Consider the following 22,736-nt stretch of genomic DNA (forward strand, 5'->3'; position numbering starts at 1 on the left):
GTCACTTTTTTTGTTCTTAGCACGAGTTCCGTTTTGGGTTTTGCATGAAGTGCAACTCATTCTGCCTCATCTTATTTGCAAATATTTTCTCGTTTTCAAGTGAGTCTATTTTTAAAACGGGACTCGAAACGGGGTCTTCAATATCTAACACATCTGGCTTGCTCTTTGTGTGTTGCGTATAGGTGAAATTTGTTCAAAGATAGCTCTGAAAAAATATTAAATAATCAGCTTGTACGAAACGGAGGAGGAGAGCTACTTTCCTGCTCGGGGAACTGTCAGAATCTCTAACTTCTGATGATTTTTTTAAGGGGCAAACTGTCGTTCTTCTGTCCTGTGCAGCCATAAGTACTTCTGTAAGTCCCCATTAAGACTTTAATTCTGGGCTGTTATAGGATAAAGTGTGGAATGAGAGAAGCTGAAGATAATGGAGAACTGTGCGAGGCAGCCACTTGGAGAGGGAAGTATTTCACGTTTCCTTTCCCCTTCGGTGGCTGTCTGCTGTGCTTAAGCAAAGCTTCCTTTTCAGCTAGGCTAAGGCATGTGGTCCAGCGCTGGTGCAGGAGAAATCGCGAGGGAGGCGCTCCGGATGCTGCCTGAGCGTGCACAAGGAAGCACACAGCTCATGCGTGTCCTTCGTGGTAAAATAAACCCCAAAATTACAGCCTCCTGCTTCTCCCGGCCACCTTAATGTGTGGGAAAGGGGGCACATAACAGGCACAGGGCACACGCGTGCTGCTGCTGAGGTTATAACGGCGAGCCCTCTGCTCTGGGAAGAGGGTCAGCCTGCAGCTGGGTTTCTTATCGCTTGAAGGCAGAAGGAAGTCGTGCACGAGAAGGGAGAACGTCTGTCGGTGAAACGTGCCTCCGCTGGGCTGTGCGTGAGCAGCACCCTGTAGGCTGGCTGTTTGGGGTGTGCTTCATGTGCACGTCATGGGGGCTAACCTAAATACCCCTAAATACCGGCGTGTAGGATTCCTGAGTCTGTTCTCCCTGTTACAGTAGAGGTGGTGCTCAAGGACGTAGGAGGAACGTGGCTTTAGTTTGCCCCGAAGGTAATGGATGCTTTTGAGGAAGGAATGTTTCTTTGCTCCTCTTAGTACCTCGTTGAAAAAAGTGGTATTTTCGGTGAAAGTTAAGCTTTTTGTCTTCCGAAAATAAGAATCGAAGCCTTTACAGCGACTGGTAGAGAGCTTTTTGTCTTCTGAAAATAAGAATCGAAGCCTAATACCCTGGGCAAGTCCTGACATCGACGACAAGGCTTTATTTACCTGGTCCCTGATATTAACTGCTGCAGTTCAGCTGTTGCAGCACCCTGTGCTCTCTCTCCTAAATGACCGTGCAGATTTATGCGCTGCCCAACATAGCTCGGGTACACCCCAGACTGCTCCTGCACCCCCGTCACCCGCCAACACAGCGTTAAAAGCCTCGGAGCTGGAAGTTACCATTTAAAAGGAGAAGGAAAATTAATTAAAGGTCAGAGTGCTTTCGTCTAGTGAAAAATTCAGAGGAGGCAGATCCAAAGTTATTCAAATCCCTTTTGAGTATGGGCTGATTTTCCTATTTCTTGCTCGAGTTCCCATGGCGAGGGCAGTATCTCATCTGTCTCATAGCTGACCGCTAGCATCTGTGTTTCAAGCACAGCCAGAAATCCTCCTTTGAAGCTGTGGCCAGGCCCTGCAAACGTTCAGACTTGTCTTTTTTACATCTTCCCTTAGCCTTAGAAGAGACCTGCAACACCTGGCAAGACCTACTTAGGGCTGTGTTGTCTATCAGCTCCTGCCACATTGCAAAATGTGGAGTTAAATCTAAAAATAGGCTTAAAAAGAGGTGATAGGCTTTGAGTAAAGTAAAATAAGCCACTGATTTAGGTCATGAAAGGGAATTTATATCACTAGTTCTCTGTTCCAGCTTTCGTGAGCTAAAATTCTCCTCTGTCCTGACAAATGAAAATGAAGAGGAGCAGCGGTGAGTAAATGGAGTTGAGGAGTACGAAGTGTGGTCTGATTCCAGTTCCTTCCCGGATTTTGACCTTGTAAGTGATACGTCAAGGGGGTATTGGATGCTCTGCAGTTTAATTTGTCTTCCCAGCATTCTCCCGTGGTGGAAAACTGTCACCCGCTACTATCCTTTCAAAAAGGAGCAGCCGTGGCACGGGGTGATTAAATGCTTCATCCAAAATTACGTCAGGGATCCGCAGTGAGCCAGCTACATCCCTCCGTCTCTCCTATCATAGGCTAGCTCCATAATCATGAGACCCGTCTTGTAATATAAATCTGGTCAAAAAAAACCCTTAAGCCTCTGTAAAATGAGTCGTGTGCAATTTTTGCCCGTCTCGGAGTGGTTATGCGGGTTCGGTAATGTTTGTAAAGTGCTTTGATACGCTTTGGTGAAGGGCAGGGTGTTAATAATTAAAATTGGAAGGAAGTTCTACAGCAGTACGGGAGACGGCTGCCGTTTTCTGGTCTGTTAGTTAACAAAAATGCAAACCAGAATGGGCAAATCGGCGAGAATTTCGTTCAACACCCGCTGCCCCCAGCCACCTGCGCTGTGCAGCTAACTGTCTGCTGCCCAGAGGAGATGAGAGCAGCTCGTCCTAGCTCAGGAAAGGCTCTCGAACTGCACGAAGGCGGTGAATTATCGACACTGGAAACCTTTTGGTGTTAGCATCTCCGCACACTCCAAAAGCGCGTTATTTGTACCGATATTTACAGCGTCGGGGGATGCACCAAACTAGCATTTTTTGACAAATACGAGGTTTCGGTCGATATCATTTTGAGGTCCGTAAAACTGAAACTTGCTTTGGAAACTCCCTACCTCTGTCGCGCTTGGGTATCATCAGAAGGCACTTTCGGTGAGGACAGGCCCCGCTAATGGCTTTATCCTGGCGCAGCTAACGAGCTGCTTGCAGACTTGCCCGGCGCTTTGCAGGCTGTGGGAGCGGCCCCGTGTTTGTCCATTTCCCTGCTTAGCAGTTTCATTTGCAAAGTGCAGGCAGGAGCAGGCTTCTTGCCAGCAACAGCTTCATTCAGATTAGGGCTTTAGTTCAATTATGTCCAATTAACTTTTATTGCAGATAGCAGTGATAATTACTTGCGAGTCAATTTTTTGGCTGCGGTTATCCCAGGGCTAAAGTCTGAGCCTGATGGATTTTAATAACCGAAGTGACGTGTAGCTTTTCCTCTTTTTTTTTTCTTCTTTAGGCCTCAATTAGATGAAAGGTCAGAAGCTATGTAAAACCCCCTCGTACAATTAAAGCCAACTCTTCTACTCTCCAGCAGATGCCTCGTACCGTGTTTTAAAATAATCTCTTGGGACCGACCTAAAAACAGCTTTTTAAACTCCAAGAGCATAACCTTGAGCTCGCTGCTGCTTCAGCCGAGGAGGGGATTTGATGGAACTGATGTCACGCGTGGCACGAGGAGTGTGATACGAGCAGCGTCCCATTTAAGTGCTCTTACCCAAAAGCTTCTGCTTTTTCTTCCGCGCCGAGCGTTGCCCTCCTGGCTCGGGGAGGGAGCGGAGCTGTGCTGCAGCAGGTGCCTGCCCTTTCCCAAAGCACGCCCCGTACGTTTAAATTCTCCCTGCTTCCCACTCCAAACTCTTTAATTTTGTTGCCTGAGTAACGTCGTAAATGGAGGTCAGCCTGAAAGGTGAAACAGTTTACAAGCCAAATCAGAGGTAATTAAACCGCGAGGAGCAGGAATTGATTTTGATGGAAACTGTTGCAGGGCTCTGCAAAAGGTCCACCCGAGCGCGTGAAGCCAAGAGGTCCCATACAGGCAGGCGCTGACGGAGCACTCCACTAGTTATAAAAGGCGCCTTCCTATTGTTCAGTGCTCCTATTTATTTACCCCGAAACACTCCTGATGCTGTCGTGATTTAGCGCCGTTTCAAAAGACCGCCTCTCCGCACCTTATTTTGCACTTTTCCATTTAGAAAACGTTAAGGGGATGAGCTACCAGCCGGCCGCCAGCGCGGTGCTCGGTTGTTAATTTCTCTCCAGGAAAAGGTAAGATCTCCCTCCGGCTTTTCAGCAGCCCCGAGCGAGCGGAGGGTGCGGTAAGTGGCCGGGCAGAGAGGGCTGTGCAGGGCTGGAGAGAGGCAGGGAGCCGCAGGACCACCGGGGCCGCCGAGCGAGACCCGGCAGGCTGCAAGAAACCATCCTGAGCACCGAGGTTGGCAGGGGCTTCACCATGTGCAGTTAATGGAAACAAATTTTTAACCCCCTTTACATTTAGGTTACTTCAGGAGAAGGAAAAGGAGTGAGTCTCATTCGGTCCCGAGCAGCCTGCTGGGGGTAAATGAGACACCAAGGTTCCCTTGGAGCAGGAAGATTGGCCCGGATTCAATTATCTTCCCTGGCAAGCGCCTGCAAACGTTGGGACCCAAGAAACTGCACAACCCGCCTTCATTTTTGGTTTCCTTTGCAGCATTTATATATATATATATATATATATATATGCATATATATATGGTGAATTCAGACTGTGCAGCCCGTGTTCGGGGTGCTCCATAAATCCTGCTGATAGCCAGGGAATTTCACGCGGCCACCTTGTGAACAACGAGGAGAAGTGAAGCGTGTCGCTCAGCCACGAGTGCTTAACTAACAGCTTACGGGACCCCGGGGTGCTGGAAACTTGGAACGGTTTGGAGCTTTTCTTTTGTGCGGGTAGATGCTCCTGCTTCCTCCCGCCCCGCGCCCGCAGTTAATCTTGGAATTTCAAACATGCGTGTTTACTTTCATGAGCCTAACTTTAGACTTCACCAGCTTGCTTTCGTCTAAAGCAGCTCGGTTTCCCATATTTCACTGCCCGGGGGTGGTTTACGGGGAGTGTTTCCTTTGTGTGCTTACCCTGGAAGGCCTCTCGAGAGCTTCAGGCACTCGTATGTAAAATCCTGGCAATAACTCCGTGTGTGGGGTCTGTTTATGTAACGATAAAACTGCGTTGGAGTATTAGAAATTTCCTACTAGTGCTGAGTCGCTTTACACCTAGGTTTTACTCCACCTTGTAAAAGTTCCCCCTGGCGTGGGGTCTGGCCGAGGCAATGGTACACTTTGAATACCAGCCAGAAAATTACGTATATATTTTTTTGCAATGTATTCAGTCCAGAAAGGCAGTATTTTGGTAAGTTTTACTGAAGCTGACCCTTGGCTGTGCAGGGTGGTGTCCCTGGCAGTGGCTAGAGGTGAGTTTCCCTGTCGTGCCCTGAAGCCTGGCTTGCCCTCCGCAGGATGCGCTGCGCTGCCTAGACCAAAAAACGAAGGTAAGGCTGGCTGTAACAGTCGTTGTGGCGACGTTAGAGTTACTCTGAAATCCCAAGCACGGTAAATCCTTGTTAAGCTTAACAAGTTTTAATTACTAATGCATCTTAGGAGAAAAAAAAATCTATTCATGTGTCTAAACCTGCTAACTATTTCCTAGAGCATACTGCAGTCCGTGTGCTGTTAGGATTATATCCTGCAGCCAGATTAGATTAAAATCACTTCAAAGAAGGGTATTTATTTACTTAATCTAGTGATTGTTTTTCTCTAGAACCGTACGTTATCTTTTTATATACATTCTCAAGACAGAGCTCGCTCAGCTGTGTTTGGTGACGCACAGAACCACTTTAAAATGCAATTGAAAAACTCTGAAGGTAAGGGTTTTACAGCTGCCCTCCGCTGCTGGCTGCCAGAGCCTACCGGTCAGCCTGCTGCCCAGTTTGACCAGTTTAGAGGACGGCGTCGCCGAGCCTGGCACAGCTCAAAACACTTAGACCAGCTGTGTCCCTTCCAGTTCCCCCAGTAACACAGCTCCCGTGCTCGCAGGACCGAGGCAGCGTGGGGAGCTTCGCAGGTGCTGGTGCCCGCACAAGTTGCAGCCGTGGAGCCAAGGCTGCTGGTAGGAATTGTTGCCGTGCCAAGTTCAGTTTATCTCCTGCTCTGGACTAATTAGAGGCAATAAAGCCGAGCACAAGAGGGGGCGATGGGCCCTGCAGCCCCCGCGTCAGGACCCCGAGCTGCTGACCTGAGGCGTAACGACGGTGCGAGGCAGCCGGGGATGCTCACCGTAACCCTGACATGCAGCAGATTTCAGGTCGTGCAGCAGATTTCAGTTTGTTTCAGCCCCGTGGTCTGCTCGACCTGTCTGCACCAGCTCGTGTCGAAGGTCAGTAGGAGAAATCTCATGAGGAATAAATGTCAGTTAATTTCTAACAAAAAAAAAATAATGCATTTGTTTGTAAAGATATTTCAAATGCGTTTGTTGTCAAGTACCGAGGTACCAGTTTTGTAAAAATATTAATTTCATAGAGAACAAAAACTGGAGCAGGATTTTAATTATAATATGGAATTCAGTAATGGAGTTATGGTCAGCACTTCTGTCTAAGTCTGAATTCCTTTTTTTAATGCTCAGCAGTGACCTAGATGGCATCAATTTGGTTATTGCAAATCAGGCTAAGAGAATGATTTCATGCTTCCACTTAAAATGATTTTTTTTAAGTCAGATATTTCCTTCAAAATTATTATTGCCACCCCAATCTTTTATGAACCTTTGGCATTGCCCGAAGTGATTATCTATCTGCAGGAGCAGCTTGCCTTTATAGCCCGCTCTAAAATATTAAAGTCCATGTCTCTCGGTGCTGGGGCTGTCATGGACGCGGATGCTGATGGTGAGCAGACCCTGCCCCTGTCTCGCCGGAGGAATTGCTGCTCCCTCAGTCCGGGTGCTGTGCTGCGCTGCAGCAGGCTTCTCTCTCTTTCGGGGCTGCACACAAACTTGCCGTCAGTGATGGTTCAGACACTGAGCTCTCTTGGCCATGCAGTTAAGAAGTAATCCCGGACTGGCATCAGACCTTACTAGAGTAAAAGTTAGGTGGATGTGATCGTGATGTGATCTGGTGGCTGCGGTGAAGGTTCTTAATTTTGTTGCCTGCTTTCCACTAAGAAATAGCTCTTGTTTTTTACAGTCTTACAAACTTGATGAAATGAGGAGAAAAAATACAATTTTTTTCTTGCTGACTCCGAGCATTTCTGTTGCTTACGCAGGTGAAGCTCAGGCAATGTGCGGTGGTTTCGTCTCCTGATTAAAAGGAGCTGGAATCTTATTTTTTCTTTTGGTCTTGCCGGGTGTAATTTGAGGCAAGAAATTGCTGCCCACAGGATGTCTGTGAAGTTTTCCCTGAATATTGCGTACTTAGAGTCATGAAGAAATCTCATCTGTGGACGGCAAGCAACTTCTCAGTTGCTGAAGTTCCTCTAAGTCGTGGATGTGACGGGTGTTCGTGTCTGAACACCTCGGGGAAGTCTGAGAACTCCACCTGCTGCAGAGGGTGAGCAGAAAATCCAGGTGTGGAGTTGGTTTTGCAAGGTTTTACAGCTGCACATCTTCCATTTCTGGTAGTGTGCGTGGTCTACCGCTTGCAGAGCAGCGCTGGTGCTTGCGGAGATCTGGGCGAGGAGAAAATTGGGCGGGTTTCTCCAGCTTGGCTCAGCCGCCTCGTTTTCCAGAGCTTTGCGAAGCGCTCGTGGCTGGCTGTCAGTGGTGTGTCCCGCTGTTGTAGGGGGGATTGCAGCAGGGGCTTGGCCAGGTGGCCTCTAGAGACCTTGTTCCAGCCAAAAATTCTCTCCCCAGCCCTGGTGACGTTGGGGGACTTGAATCCTGAGCTGGCTTTGTTGCTGGACCCCACCATGTATTCACAGAGCGATGGTGGGGTTCGAGTGTAGCTGTGCAGAGCTTGCATGTAAATGGCTTTGGTGCTCCGTGCTTTGGTTTGAGGGTTTGGGGCCAGACACTCGGAGCCCGTGCAGAGCAGGACGGCAGCACCGCCGTGCTTCCCGGGGGACACGGCCGGAGGGGCGAGGTGCAGGAGGTTGGAGCCCTTCCTCGTCCAGCCTCACGCCCCGCAGGAATCACAGGCTGTGGCGCGCAGCTTCGTCTCGCCCCGAGGCAGAGGGCCGCATACCTCGCCTCCAATTTGTGCGTGCCCTGCCTTTTTATGCAATGTAAAAGGGCTGTCGACAGGATTATTGCAGAGGACTTGCTTTGGCTGTAGCTGGTAGGTAGCCAGCGCCTCTCACTGTATAGTCAAATGGACGAGGGTGGTTTCTTTGCCATCCGTAACAACCGTCTTTGAAATCCAAGAGAGAGTTAAGGATCCCCCTCTGCGTGTCAGACAGCAGAGGTATTTTGGTGTAAGCAAGTAGCTGACCCACTTCTCGAAGCGTTTCCACTGCTGCCACGAGATTCGGTACGGGCCAGTGGTCGTGCATCTGTGCTTGGTCAGGCCTTCACCCAGGGACGGCTCTCTGCCTCTTTCTTTTCCGTGTTCCTCCGTGTATTATAACTTTGAATTGTCTCTCTGTTGTTGCAGTGTGCAGAGGAGTGAATGCCCCATGTTGTGTTAGTGCCTGTCTGCCATGCTGGCCTGTCTGCCAGGACCAGGTGACCTCTCCTTTCAGCTTCTTTCTTACACGCAGATGAACACTGGACTTCAGAAATGTGAGTGACGTTTTGTCTGCAGGATGTGGTTAACTGTTAAATCTGGCTCTGGTACAGCTGTGAAATAAACATTTAGGGTACAGTGGAAAAACCGTTTAATGTTAGAGGCCTCGTTTTGTTGTGCCTTCAAGGCATCCCTCAATAATGGCTACGAGAAAGCGCTGTGGAGGTTCACGTGCGTGCAGCAGGGCTTTCCAGAGGTTAATTTTAACCACCACGAGACAAAATGCAGGCAAGGGTTCTGTGAGATTCATGCCTCTGCTGGAAACATGTTGTGCTAAAAGTGTGCCGGTTGACTTGCTTCTTAACACAACTTTTTCCCGACTCTTTCATTTTGATTCGTTTAATTACTCGTAGACACCCATAAAAGCTAGATCGGGCTAATGCAAACCTGTTGAGGTCAGCTCTGTTGTTCTACACACCTGGGGCATATGCTGCAAATATTAGTGATCCAGCCCAAATTACTGAAGTTCAAAGTTTCCGTCTTCTTTCTGATGTCTCTTTGGTGCCTCTCAAAATCTGTCTGCAGAGTACTGTGATAATTCATGCCTGATAACTTCAGTGTTCCTTTTGATAGTCGAAGTGGTATTTTCAGGAGAACTTACACTTGGGAATGCAAGGTTATTGGCTAGAGGTTTTTAAAATCTGGCTCTGTCTCTGCTCTTTATTTTTGTACCCTGATTGTTCAGCTGAAATTACAGAAGGTTTCTACATAAGAGCTGTGTACTTGGCTCACAGGGATGTGTCTTGCATTCGAAACGTGCACTGGGAGATCTTGGTACCCTCGGTCTGCTCGTGGACTCGTTGCTCTTTAAAACCAAGTAATTAACACTCCGGTTAGAGCTAAATTGTTAACATGGTAAGATGCTGCTGAAAATAGGTAAGCTAATTTTGCAGTTAAGGGTGACATTCTCAAAGTACCAGTCCTGCCGGTGGTGCGTGACATTGTTCACGTACACGGGTGCTCCCCAGCACCTCTTAGGGAGCATTTATGCCGACTCCACAGGCTTGGTGCCTGTAATGACACTTGTGGCGATTGTAAAAATCCTTACTCACAAAAGGACTTCATCAGAAGGTGCAAAGCTAGGCTTTCCCCTTCTCCCTTTCCATTTCCAGTCTGAATTTTGCTGACTAAAATGTGCTTATCCAAAAGGCAGGCTGCCGTGGTGAGGCCGTGCCTCGGCTCTGGCATTACGAGAAGTGTCTTTGGCGGATTGGAAAGCTCAGCCCTGAAAGCAAATCACTTAGGTTCGTGCGAGGGTAGCTGTGCATAATTCAGGTGTTTGCTAATTACACAGCTTACAAGGCAGTGTGCTGGTGTGGGGGCAGCGTTTTAACCTGATGGTACCCGGTGCTGTTCCGGAGAACGACGTATCCCCGTGCTGAAAGCGTCGCTGCGTGCTGCTTAGTGAAGTGTTCGGGGCACTGCATTTAAGAGAATTTAGGACAAAAGTAGCTGGCAGGCACAGGCTGGCGGTGGTAATGCTCAGCTCTTCCAGTTTGTTCTGATTTATATGGAGGAGGAAACTGCTTGTACAGACCTCGCTCACCCCTGCTGCAGATGTGTGTAAGATTAATTGGTGCATTTCTCTACATACTGTATATGCACGAGCAGTCTAGCCCCTGGCCAAGGGAAAGCTGAGTTAATGAGTATTTTTAATGAACAGTGACTCGTGACTTTTGATGGGGGGTGGGATAGGGCTTTAATAATGGTGCTGTTGCTTTAGCAAAAGGCACAGAACTCCGCCTGATAACCTTTATTCAGACTTACCGTGTTTGTATTAACGATTTAAGTGTCGTTTTCTGGATCAGACTTTTATTCACGCTTAAAATTCCACACTGGCTCAATTATCTTTTTTTTTCTTAATTTCAAATAAGAGGCATTTTTCTTAAAGATGGTCCATGGAGTAGGATCTTTGTGGATTGATCACACCTATTTCTTCCTTTTGAAACTGAACCAGTAAGGGACTTCAGATTTCCTATTTTCCTTCGAATCCCAACCTATGACAGCATCACAGGACAGGCGGTGCGGGCAGCTGAGGCCGAAGGCAGCATCCTCAGCCAAAATCACCTCCGATCTGGGAGCTGAGGCTCCTTCTGTAAAGTCTTCTGCGGCCGAGACCTCTGTGCAGAAGGCGAGCACGGCTGCTTTTCGCTCGTCCCGGTGCAGACGCTCTCAACAGGGCAGGAATCCTGAAGGCCCGGTTGTGTTTTATTTAACGTTAATGAAAATTTAACCATAGGCAATTCTAAAAGCTGTGGGGTTTAAAGGCTTAATGTGAAGTGCACTTGAAAGATGTTGCATTAGTGCTGAGGTGAGGCAGAGGAGTGTATCTCATCTGACAAAAATAGCTCCGGCGTGGTGCGACGCCTGCAAGGATGCAAGCAGGTGAGCCGCTTGCCTCGGCGTTAGCGCGATCGGTTTATGGGGGTAATTGCTCGTATGCACGGCTTTACCCTGTAGTAAACATGAAATAATTGCTTTTCAACAAGAAGTATTCTGCCTTGCATTCACCGTCCTGTTGCTTTCTTCATGGAACCTTTGTGGCCTGGTACAGAGTTCTGGCACTTGCCCACAGATCACGCATGCGTTCTTCCTAATACCAACATTTTCTTTCAGTTTATTCTAGCTGGTTTTCCATTCCCTCAGTTACAAGACCTAATCCTTCTTTACTGGTTTATAGGGTATTTTGGTCAGCTATTCAGACTCTTGATCACCCTGTAATGTGTTTCTCCTTTCTCATGATACTTGTTGTTGCCTTAATTATTCCAATCATCGGATCTTGCCTGTGGAACTACCAGCAAAACACAACGTTTTAAGCAGGACGTTGGGACCCATCATCTCGGTCAGGCCTAAGTAGAATAGGTGAGGTAGTTCACAGTAAGAGTAATCATAATGTTAGCCGTATGAAAAAAGAGATCTGTTGGAGATGGTTGGTTCCGGAAGATCCCGTCCAAGGGATTTACAAGATGGTTTACCATTTCGTAGGATACCAAACGTGACGTTCATGCGTTGTTTAAGCCTGACTGAGGGGTTGTTTTCACCCCTCGGAGGAAGGAATCCATCCAGATTCAGGACTGCAGGTACGCTGTAACCGGCAGATGCAGCCTGGCCAAACAAAGTCAGTTCCTTCCTAAAAGCTTCCCTTGCAGTTGCTGCGTAACAGGACGGATGCTTGAGGAAAAGAATACCTAGTGTATCCATCCAGCGTTAATGTTTACCACCTAATTTGCTGGTGTGCCTATAGAAGTTTCAAGCAGGCAGGGAAATTTTGATGAGAAAGATGTCATAAAGTATCTACTGAATTTTTCACCTGGAAATGAAAGCTTTGTGTGAAAATGGCCACGACCGTAACTTAAACCATGATACAGAAAGGTGTGGGCTCCTTTGTCCCTTGCTGATGGCTCTTCTCTGATTCGTGGCATGTTGCAAGGGGTCGTCCCGGGGGGAAGAAACAGAACTTGGTGAGTTTGGAACATTGCTAAAAATAAAGGTTGGGAAGCTCACGGAGGCCTTGGCCTCTGATGAACGCGATTCAGAGGTTCTGCTCCCCGTTAGGGACACAGCAGCTCTCAAAAGGACAGACAGAAACCGCCTGCCTGCAGCGGAAGATACGGGGCTAGGAACAGAGAGGATATTCAGGTTAATATCAAATGAGTGCTTTGATTAAGAAGAAGGGTGCTGTGTGCCAGTGTTTGGACAGCACGCAGAGGGACGAGTATAAACGGCAGCGCGGTGCGTGCTGTGCTAGGGACCCACGGCAGCCCGCTTGCAGGGCTTCTCGTTTCACAAAAGGTATTTTTAATACTTCTATAATTATCCTTCCTTTCGGTATTCATCCTATTTTCCGTTTTCTGGCCCTTACTTTCTGACGGTGAGTGCTCTTAGAGCGGCACTGATCTCCTCGCTCGGGAAGGCTGGAAGCCGCAGGGCGCAGACAGCGAGTGCGAGCCGGCTGCTCCTCGGGCTTCAGCTGCATTCGGGAGCCTTTTGGAGGCAATTTGCTTAGAAGAATCAGAGATGGACTTTCAAAAGGAAAGGCTGCTTGCCTGAGAGCATCAAGCACTTCGATTTCCGCGGGTCAGAGAGCCAGATGCAGGGCTGGGATGCTCTTGGGCTCTGGAGGAGCTGGCTCCTGTGTTTCACCTCCTTTCAGGCACGGGGATGCTGAAAAGTTGAGCAAAAAGGATGGGCGTTTTTTGCTGTTTGCAAGGTGGGGATTATAAAAAAGGCAAAAGCAAAGTCGGATTGTAAAAGCTGTGAGTCATTATTTGAAGATTACAAAATGACTTCTGAAGTAGGAGTTTCGTGGTAGGGAAAGGGCCCAAGTCTCTGCTTGGAGTGAGATTGCAACGGGAGGCACAAGCACTTCCCCAGATTTCTGAAGTTCTTTCCAAAAGCACTTCAAGCTGGTAGGCAAGGTAGGTATCTGGTAAATCAGCACAAGTGAAACCACACCTCTGTCTCCAGAAGTCTTTTGTCTGCGTCTGCGGAGCAGCATGGTTTTAATCTTGTGAGGTAATCACACAGTTCTGCTGTTTGATACCGACCGGGCTGCTGTCCCTAGCAAGGTGCCAGGCGGAAAATTCAGCTGAAGGAATAATTGCCAGCCGTAAAATAACGTACGCGTAGCCTGCTTCCATTTGCTGAACTTGGACTGACAAGGACTTCCTAATGGACAAAAAGACACTCAGAGTGCTTTCAGATGGCAGCATCTAGGAAAGAGCTCAGATTTAAATGGAGGCTTGAGCCGAAGTGCTTTGTAAGGCTCCCACCTCGGCGTTCCGTGAGTTTAATGTTTAATTCATAACTTTCTGATTTCTGAATTACACGCTAAAGATTTTGAGAATGGCTCGAAGGGTCACGGGGAGGCAGCCTTAAATTAAGAGACGAAAGACTGGCCCACCACCACCAGCCACAATAAGTACTGCAGGCTCCAATGCTTAAAGCACGTTACCTGGTTTTGTCCAGCTGTAAACGTACTCTGATCGAAACCCTGGTTTGGTTTTGCTCCTCTAGGCAGTTTTTGCCTGAAGTTGAACTGGGGTTCTGTTGGTCTCCAGGTAATAAAGGGAACGAGGGATCTGGTAGACGATCCGCTGGTGTGGGAAGATGAAGTTGGTGCCTCTCGGTTCCCCGGAGATTTCCTCCCCTTGCTGCGTGGTTGTCGTGTCCTGGGGTTGGTCCCTTGCTTGCCAAAGTCAGTATTGATGAATTTCCTTTCTCCGCAGGGGACACTACACAGAAAATGAGATCTGCACAGTATCCTACCCCAGCAGAATTGGATGCTTATGCTAAGAAGGTCGCCAACAATCCACTGACTATAAAGATTTTTCCAAACAGTGTCAAGGTTCCCCAGAGGAAACACATACGCCGTACTGTGAACGGACTTGATACTTCGGGCCAGAGGTACAGTCCTTACCCGTCTCAGGCCACCACGAAAACGGGCCTCCTGGCCATAGTCAAATCTCCAGCGAAAGGAATTATCAAGGACTTTGACGGGACACGCACACGTCTGCTGCCGGAAGCGATGATGAATCCCCCTTCCACCCCCTACGTTGCACCTAGCACTTTAACCCACCCCCAGGCGCTTGCTCGCCAGCAGGCTCTCCAGCATGCACAGACTTTGCCGCACCCCCAGAGCATCCCGCAGCCACAGACTTTGCAGCACCCTCAGGGTATACCACAGCCACAAAGCTTACCGCACCCTCAGGGGATACCGCAGCCGCAGGCGCTGCCGCACCCTCAGAATATGCAGCAGCCGCAGGGCTTGCAGCATCCTCAGCCCATGGCACACCAGACTCTGCAGCACCCCCCGAACCCTTTGCTGCAGCCGGGTTTACATGGAAGCAGAAAGATGCCGGATGCAGACGCGCCGCCGAATGTGACCGTGTCTACCTCAACCATTCCCCTCTCTATGGCTGCCACCCTGCAGCAGAACCAGCCACCGGACCTGAGCAGCATCGTGCACCAGATCAACCAGTTCTGCCAGGCCAGAGCTGGCATTAGCACTACCTCAGTCTGTGAGGGACAGATCGCCAACCCCAGCCCCATAAGTCGCAACCTGCTTATCAATGCAAGTACCAGGGTATCTACTCACAATGTCCCTACGCCCATGCCTTCCTGTGTAGTAAACCCTGTAGACCATGCTGCTGCTGCTATTCCTTCTGCCTCCGTTAACGTGCCCATGGTGAATATTAACAGGGTGCCGCCTGCGTACCAGAACGAAATCAAATCGGTCGCGTGGAACCAGCACCAGCTTGCACATCTGCAGCAAATGTGCGGGGACGCTGCTGGGCCCGCTGGACTCGCGGGGAAGCACCCTCAGAGAGAGATGGCAGGGCAGAGCTTCCCCGGAAAAACGTCCAGCTACCCTCAAGAACTGTGCATGGGCCAGTCGTTCAGCTTGAAGCCCCCCCTCGAGAAGCCCACGCCCTCTCCGCCTGTGAACGGCCTGCAGGGACCCTTGCCGTACACCAACGGGCACTATTTCCAGCCCATGTGGAATAACATCCTGCCCACGCCCAACAGCGACAGCTCCGGGTCCCAGGACCTCGCCATGCCTTTCCACGGGGGACAGCCGGCAGGAGCGCCGCTAGATTGTGCGGGAGGAACTCATTACAGAGCTGGAGCTGGTCCATCCAGCCAGAATAATGTGATGCAGACCATGGATTACCTAAGCGGGGACTTCCAGCAGTCTTGCTTCAGAGATCAGAGCATGGCCGTGCTGGGAAAAGTCCATCGGCCCCCCATGAACCGAGCACCTGAACCAACCGATAGTCGAAATCTTCATATTCAACACCCAGGGTATAGATAGGCTGCAGTCACTTTCACAGACAGAATTAGAGGTTTAGTCTTAATTTTAATTAATAAGCAAGGCATTTTTAACTTGCAAACTTGTGTGATCATTATAGTAACCGTTGGAAGAAGACATACTGTATATTTAAAAGCTTTGCTTACATGTTATCTCTCTCTCCTTTATGCATCAAATATTTAACATGCCTTTTGTTTCAAAGAATTTCATTACACTACTTCACGCCACAGCTGTTTCCTCACCGCAGAATCCCCTTTGTGCTGCTTTTGCCTTCTGCTTAGTAACTACGTGCTGGACTGATGTTGAGTTGCTGCAGGGTTTCACAGTTGCATCTGTTCGCCAGCTCCTTGAAGAGCCAGGTAGTGTAGCCGCTTAAATTTCCATCTCAATTTCCTCTGAAGATTAAGAGCAACAGAATTTGTCAGGAAGCAGGGCTTATTTTCGACTCGAAAGCCCATTTCATTAATGCATTAAACATTGACCATTTGCACTGTCTAGAGGCCTATTTAATTGAAAAAGGAGCCTACGTTTGAAAAGAGCTAGCTAGGGGTACGTATTTAGGCATTAATATAGGAAGAAGCTTTCCAGCCGTTTCTTGCGGAGATGCCGGCGTTTATCGTTTAGACTTTGTCCAAAGTCAAAAGTCTCCGACAGATATTTTTTTTTTTCCGACACTTTTTTTTTTTGTGGACAGGGTGTGGGGAGGGGGATTGGCGGTTTTAGGGCCCAGGCAGCCTGGCTGCCGTCGGTAGCTGCCTTTTTCTGCATCACATTTCCCTTCCCCGCTCCTCTTTCGCCAGCTAACGTCGTCTGAACCCCTCGCTGCTAGGAGTCTGGCCGTCCCCAGGCGATGGGCTGCGCTGCGGCTCGCCTCGGGGAATCCAGACCCACTGACAACTCCAAAAAGGGTTCAGCCGCTTTCTCCGGTAGCTAGAATGAATTTCAGGGCGAGGAGACGTAACTCCAGCTCGTCTCCGGTGCGATGAACGGAGGCGCGGAGCCACGTTCTCGATGTTCTCACATTCCAGCAGCGGTTCTGGTGGAGCGGGAGGCGGTGGATCCGAAGCGAAGCTCCGGCCACGAGACACCGGGGGACTTTAGAGTCCCGTATCCTACGGCCAAACGCCCCAGCTGATTTAATGGAACGATTCTCCTCTCTGGGAATTAGCGGAGCTGTTAATAACGTACCTTCTTCCCGGAGTCTCGGTGCCTAACTACTTCTGTTCCTTCCCCAAGTCACTCGCAGCAGCTAGTCGAGTCAGTGACCGGTAGGACACTAACTATTGGTAACCTCAGCGTCTTGTTCTCTTCCGTGTCTTGAAACATAACCTTTCCTTTTTGAGAGCCGAATTTGTTGTAAGTAGAAAATTCCTCATCTCTGTCAACGAGGCTAATACTTGAACATAATGATCACAATCAAGTTTGGAAATTAAAAAAAAAATAATAAAATAAATGCATTGATTCTTTATATGTACACTGGCTAAAAAAAAAAAAAAACTATTGCTCTACACTGTAACTTTTAAGTGTAATATTTCTGTATGAATGTCGCCTGGTAGTGTGGGTTTGAGTAGCATTGTGTATGGGTGAACCCACTGGCCTCTGCCATCCACTGGCCTCCCTCACAGCCCTTTGAAAAACAAAGCCTTAAGTATTTGCTCCTTGAACTTTCCTTAACGAGCATGGTTTAAAATCTTAAGACATCATACAAAAATTAAAAAAAAAAAAAAAACACAAAAAAAAAACCTTACAAGTTTTGAAGTGACGTCATAGTTGGCTAGAGATTCTTAAAGTTTTTTCGTAAATGGAAAAATTAGAAAACATTTATTTGTATTTTTTTAATTTAGATGTGTAGTCCTGGGCTGTAACAAATATTTAGGTTTCAAAGCTTAGCAGAGTACGTTTTCTGACTCCTTGCGTAAGTTAGTACACTTATGTCATTATTTAAATTCCTTTAAGTGTACTATAAGCCGTTCTTTAGTGATAACTCTTTAGCAAAGTTAAGCAATTTGACTAAAGACGGATTAAATTATGTGTTGGCTTGTGTTGCCTTATATTTAAAAAGGAAAAATTGCCTGATTGTGTTATGCCAAATGATAGCAACATGAAGTCCTAATTTATTGTTTATAATCGTATTCCTGCAGTCTTTGTGAAAACTGGTAAATATACATCTATGAAAGAACTAAAATCCTGAGGCTTTTCATGCAATATTTTTCTGAATACATTATATTGGAAGCCACGGCTCGAGTCTGAAGCTGCTTCCCTTACAGTCTCCCTGTCGTCTCCCCTCTCCCGCTCCCCCAAATCGATCTAGGGCTGTGCTATGACTTTAACATTTCCTGCTAAGTTAGTTACTGTAAGGTGTTCTGCTACCTGAATACGTACCTTTTTACTAAATAAAATATTGGCATCTCCTCTCTTCGTTAGCCTGCTACAAATCTGACCCCAGACTCTTATTTAAAACTATTTTTTTTTTCCTTCCTGCTCTTCTCCTAAGAGAGAGCCTTGAGCAGAGCCCCGTGTCGTGCTCTTTGCTGAAGTGGTTTTGATGCCTGGCGTTAAATGTGGCTGTTAGCGATGGATGTACGCTGGGAACCGCCGTGACTTGCTCTGCAGAGAGCCACGACCTCTGAGACTTTTCCCTGGCGCAGCAGGACTGGGAAGCAAAAATATTCCCAAGCCTCATCCAGGTGGGACGTTGCCAGGTGCCTGCTTGAAAAAATAGGCATCGCTCTCCTATTAAAACGTACTAAAACACTTCCTTTTTTTTCTTTTTGTTCTAGGAGCGAGGGCTTTTTTTTAACCGCGACCGTTCGCCTTTGCGCAGCAGCTAATAGCTTCTCCTTTCTCCTCCTTCCCCATCAGGTCTGCACAGAGAAAATACAACCGCCGACCTGCCTCCTTCCTAGGCGCAGGGAGCCCAGCCGCAGCCTGCAGGGCGGCCCCGCGTGGCACCGCTGCCCAGCCGGGTGGCGAAGGGAGGAGCGGGTGAGGCTTAAGCCCGAGGCCAGTGGCACCGCGGTGCGGTAGGAGGTGTTTCTGTGCCGTTTATTTCACGCTCCGCTCCGCGCTGGGCCTTTCCTCGCTGAAGGACAGCCCAGAGGCCGGTGCCGCTCATGGCGCCGAACGCGGTGGCAGCAGCGGCGCAGGGACCAGCACCCCTTGGCTCCTGGGGATGCCAAGGCAGGCGGCTGCCTTCCAGGAGTTCACACCGCTGCTCCCACCGCAGCGCTTGCCTTCTTTCCTTTTTGCCTTTTTTTTTTTTTTTTTTCTTCGCGGCTCAGTCGCTTCGTGACCTCCAGCGTAGGAAGCACGAGCACCAGATTTCTGGTTCCGTGCTCGTACACGGAGCCTGGGTACCCGCAGGTGGCAATTCTGCTCTTTGAGGAAAGAGCAGGGTATTTGCAGATGTTTTTCTGAACTATTTATGCTGTGTTGTCAGCACCGAACCCTGTCCCCTGTACAGTACCATGCTGGTTTAGCAGAATCTTATCCTGGTGGTTTCTAGCACCTCCCCGGCCAGCCGAAGGTTGGCATGAAATAGCTTCTAGAAGGGATAAACAGGAAAGTGGTGTAAAACCTTCCAGGAGGAAGCTTCCATCTCCGTGTCTTTTCTTTTGAGCAGAAGCTTTGAAGCTGTTAAATCTCAAGCCCAGTTTGTTACAGCCCAAAGTTAACGTTTTATAAAGACACTTGTGAATTTCCTTTCTTTAAGCTTACGCTGTGAAAGACGTCTCCGTGGGACTTGGCCACTCCCGTAGAAACCAAACAGAAACGTTTGCTGGGGCTCACGGTGGAGACAAAGGGGAATTGCTGCTGTATTTGATTAAACCACATACTGATTATATACGCTGCTTCTTATGTGCTACGGGTATGAACTAGATTTTTTTTTTTTGTCTGCAGGAAAAATAAAAAAGTAAAGCAGAAAAAAAAAAAGAGAGAGAGAAAGAGAGCCCTGGTCCCTCTGCCCCTTGTGCTGTTTGTGTGCAGGGCGAGTGCGTGAGGCAGGTTGGCCCGTGGGGGGGGGGTAGAGAAATACCCAGCGGGTGCTTGATGTGGTTGGGGTTGGACACATCCTAAAGGGAATTTGGGGAGGGGGCTCAGGGTTCGTGGGCACAGTGCGTGGGGTAGGAGCTGGCTGCCCTTCTCCCCTAAGAGCACCGAGGAGGCCGGGAGGAACAGAAGCGATGCAGAGTGTCAGAGGCAGGGAAGTGCTGAAAGAATTGCTCACAACGTCAGTGGGAGAGGAGTCTGACGTCCTGCCCAGGTGGAACAAATTCACAGATTCACAGATTTCTCTAGGTTGGAAGAGACCTCAAGATCATCGAGTCCAACCTCCGACCTAACACTAAGTACTCCACTAAACCATATCCCTAAGCTCTACATCTAAACGTCTTTTAAAGACCTCCAGGGATGGTGACTCCACCACCTCCCTGGGCAGCCCGTTCCAATGCTTAATAACCCTTTCGGTAAAGAAGTACTTCCTAACATCCAACCTAAAACTCCCCTGTCGCAACTTTAGCCCATTCCCCCTCGTCCTGTCACCAGGCACGTGGGAGAATAGACCAACCCCCACCTCTCTACAGCCTCCTTTCAGGTAACTGTAGAGAGATGCTGTAGAGAAATGCTGAGGCCAGGTCCGTCCCTCGCCCTGCCCGTACGGGGCTGCTCCTCCGGGGTGGGAGAAGGGCTCGGGGTGTTCGGGGCTGCTCCCAGCGATGCCCTCTGAAGCCTTGACACCAACAGCGTGTGCAATAAATTCCCAGTTTGGGTTCTTAGCATAGAACTAAATAAAGATTTTTAAAGGGGATCATAACGTTCACAGACCTCTTCCAGAAGACGGGAGCCAAGGGGGTTCCCTCCATTCCCAGCGGTCATGTAGCTCCTTTACGGGACTGACTGTGTGTTTTCCTCTGCAAGAAGAGAGAACAACAGAACAACCACTGATTTTTTTCCAAACCCCTCTGCACTCGCTCGAAAGACATGGGCATCTAAATTTCTCTAATGACAAACGAACATCTTTTGTGGGGTTGCCGGAACCACTTCGGTCTCCATCAGTCTCCACAAGGAGGAATCCGTTCTGCAGAGCCTCTTCCAAAGCCTCTTACATCAGCTAGCTCTGGTTATCAGCGTGGGGATATTGGGCCAGTGGGGACCTCAGCACGAGCAGCTGCTGCCACCGCCGAGGAGTTAGGTGCAGGCACAACTAACCCAGCCTCTGGTGGAAGGCAGAGTAGGTTCAACCCGTGGAAACTTCCTCTTTAGGTCGAGCGTGGGTTTCTTTCGACAGTTCAACTGCTGTGTTTGGTCTTTTCCCCCTGTGCTGGGCTCACGTTGCCAAAATTGATTTGGGTCCAAGGTAGGCAATGCGCTATGGGAGGTGTAGAAAATCAGCACATGGGAAGCTGTAGCGAATAAACCAACACCAGGCTGGGAACGGGACAGCACTGAACTTAAATTCACCCAATTTAAAATGCCATGCCATGTCCCCAAATTTCCCCCCAGCTGAACGGAGGGGGATTGGGGATGATGCAAGGGCAGGAGGTGGTTCCTGCCCGGTGCCTCTGCTCCGCTCCAGCCTGGCCGATGCCACAAAACCGGGTTTAATTCTTTGCTTTCGGCCCCAGATTTACCATCCAGCCCCACGCAGCGCAGGGGCCCTGGGTGCATGCGGAGGCCTGGCCGGGCTCTTGGGCTGCTGGTGGGGTCGTGGCGCAGCTGCGGCGCTTCTGACACTCGTCCAGTGCTCGACAAGGCCAAATTGTAATAAAATTACTGGAGTATTTTATCTAATTAGTTTAAGCTAATTTCGAGGCAATTGGGTACAAGCCGTTGCTTCAGCCGGGAGGGCTGCTGGCCTGGGAGACGTGTTAAAATTGAAGAGGTGAAATCGCACCGGGGGTTTCATTGCTCCCCCCCAGTAAACCCTCTCCCTTGCTGCCCTGGTGCTCAAACCATGCGTTCCTGGGAAGGTCTGGGGGGAGGCGGGGGAGCCCAGGCAGGTTTTTAATAAAGGCCGCAAAAAGCACTTTTGTCTTTGTGGTTTTTGTTGTTGTTGTTGTTTGTTTTTAACCCTTATGAAATATTAATGCCTGGTTCAGACACCTTAGCTAAAGGTGCGCCCATGAACGGCGCAAACGCCCGCGTCAGGCTCGAAACCTCGCTTGCCTACAACCCAAAGGGTTTGTAGGGTTTGAGAGGGGTTAGGTTCCCCCCCCCAGTGGGGGTCTTCGGCTGTGGGTGTGCTGTGGGGCAGGGGCTGGCCCCTGTTGTTGGGGCTGGGGGCTTCCTGGTGATGGGGGTTATTTGTAAGACCTTCTGTGCTGGTGGGAGCCAGCCAGGGTCAAAAACGGGGCTGGAGCAGCGAGCAAGGCGCCTCGATACGCGTTCGGCAGATTGGGGGCCTTTGCAACAAACTTCCCACAACTTTCCAGGAAGTTTATTTTTAAACTCGCTCCTTGAGTCTAAATTTAGCAGCGCATCGATTCGTCCCCATCTCCCCCGTGAATAACAGGAGCATCTCCTGCTTCTCAACCCGGTTCTTGCCGGGGATTTGCCCGCCCCGTCTCCGAACGGATCCCGCGGAGACCTGAAGGGCGAGAGGTGCCCGGGGAGCGGGCTCGGTGCCGGGGTACGCGGTGAAGCCGTGCAGCACCTTAGGGCAAATTCACACCAAAGATTGGAAGGAGAAAGGAGAAAAAAAAAATGGGGGGTGAAAATAAGGGGAAGAGGCGGCTCGGGGTCGTGGTCGTTTTTGGGGTGGGTTCCACCAGTTCTTGGGCACCGCGCCGCACACCGGCAGCACGGGTCCGTGGCTGCCAGCCTTTTGGTGTGAGAGCTGCGGCTTTCAGCTCATTTCATAAATCGGATTTCATAACTGGCTGGGTTGTTGTTTGGTGCAAGGCTCAGCAAAAGGCTGCGGGGGGGGGGGGGGGGGGCAGCCCGGCTCCGTGCTGGCACCCTGAGCGTGCTGCGGCCGCTGAGCCACAAAAAAATAAAGAGAAATGCGGGTTTGGGCTCCGCAGGGAAAAACTCGGTTTGTGCTCGGCCCTCCGGTCCGGGAGGACCCGTGGGGAAGGGACCGCGGCCGGCCGGGAGGGGGGGCCCCAGCCCCGGCCGTGCCCCGGCCCCGAGCCCCGGCACCGCGCGGCGGCGGCAGCGAGCACCGGAGGGACCGGGGGGGGGGGGGGCACCAGTATGGGCTGATACTGGGCACCAGTAAGGGACTGGTGGGGCACCAATACAGACAAAGACCAGTCGCATGTGCGATCACACCAGAGGCCAGTACAGACTGTCACTGGGCACCAGTATGGGGTTATGTCAGGCACCAGTAGAGGCTGTTACTGGGCACCAGTGTGGGCTGGCACTGGGCACCAACACGGGCTGAGGCTGGGCACCAGTCGTCGCTGGCATTGACCAGCACAGCGCTGGCTTTTGGCCCCAG

The 22,736-nt window shown here is 49.7% G+C and overlaps 1 protein-coding gene and 1 long non-coding RNA gene across 8 annotated transcripts in view; one reads left to right on the forward strand and one right to left on the reverse strand.

The window, feature by feature from the left end:
- The window catches only part of FAM222B (family with sequence similarity 222 member B), a 36,627-nt gene extending 17,489 nt beyond the window's left edge, over positions 1-19,138 (forward strand). For 2 of the 7 annotated variants that reach the window (XM_080562830.1, XM_080562833.1), the window contains exons 2-3: positions 8,353-8,480; positions 13,713-19,138. In XM_080562830.1, coding sequence (XP_080418956.1) covers positions 8,399-8,480; positions 13,713-15,298 — 1,668 coding nt within the window. In that variant the 5' untranslated portion in view covers positions 8,353-8,398 and the 3' untranslated portion in view covers positions 15,299-19,138. Of the gene's footprint in view, positions 1-15; positions 7,312-8,352; positions 8,481-8,503; positions 13,272-13,712 lie in introns of those variants that run through there. The other 5 variants (XM_080562832.1, XR_013941165.1, XM_080562831.1 and 2 more) reach the window with 5 other exon arrangements.
- LOC308180739 lies at positions 18,508-21,428 on the reverse strand. The gene is made up of 2 exons (XR_013941172.1): positions 20,193-21,428; positions 18,508-19,170 (listed from the first exon to the last, which is right to left on the reverse strand). It is a non-coding gene; the product is annotated as an uncharacterized lncRNA (long non-coding RNA).
- Positions 21,429-22,736: the final 1,308 nt, after the last annotated feature.

Source organism: Anser brachyrhynchus (assembly GCF_964034855.1).
Source record: "Anser brachyrhynchus genome assembly, chromosome: 20".
NCBI lineage: Eukaryota > Metazoa > Chordata > Aves > Anseriformes > Anatidae > Anser > Anser brachyrhynchus.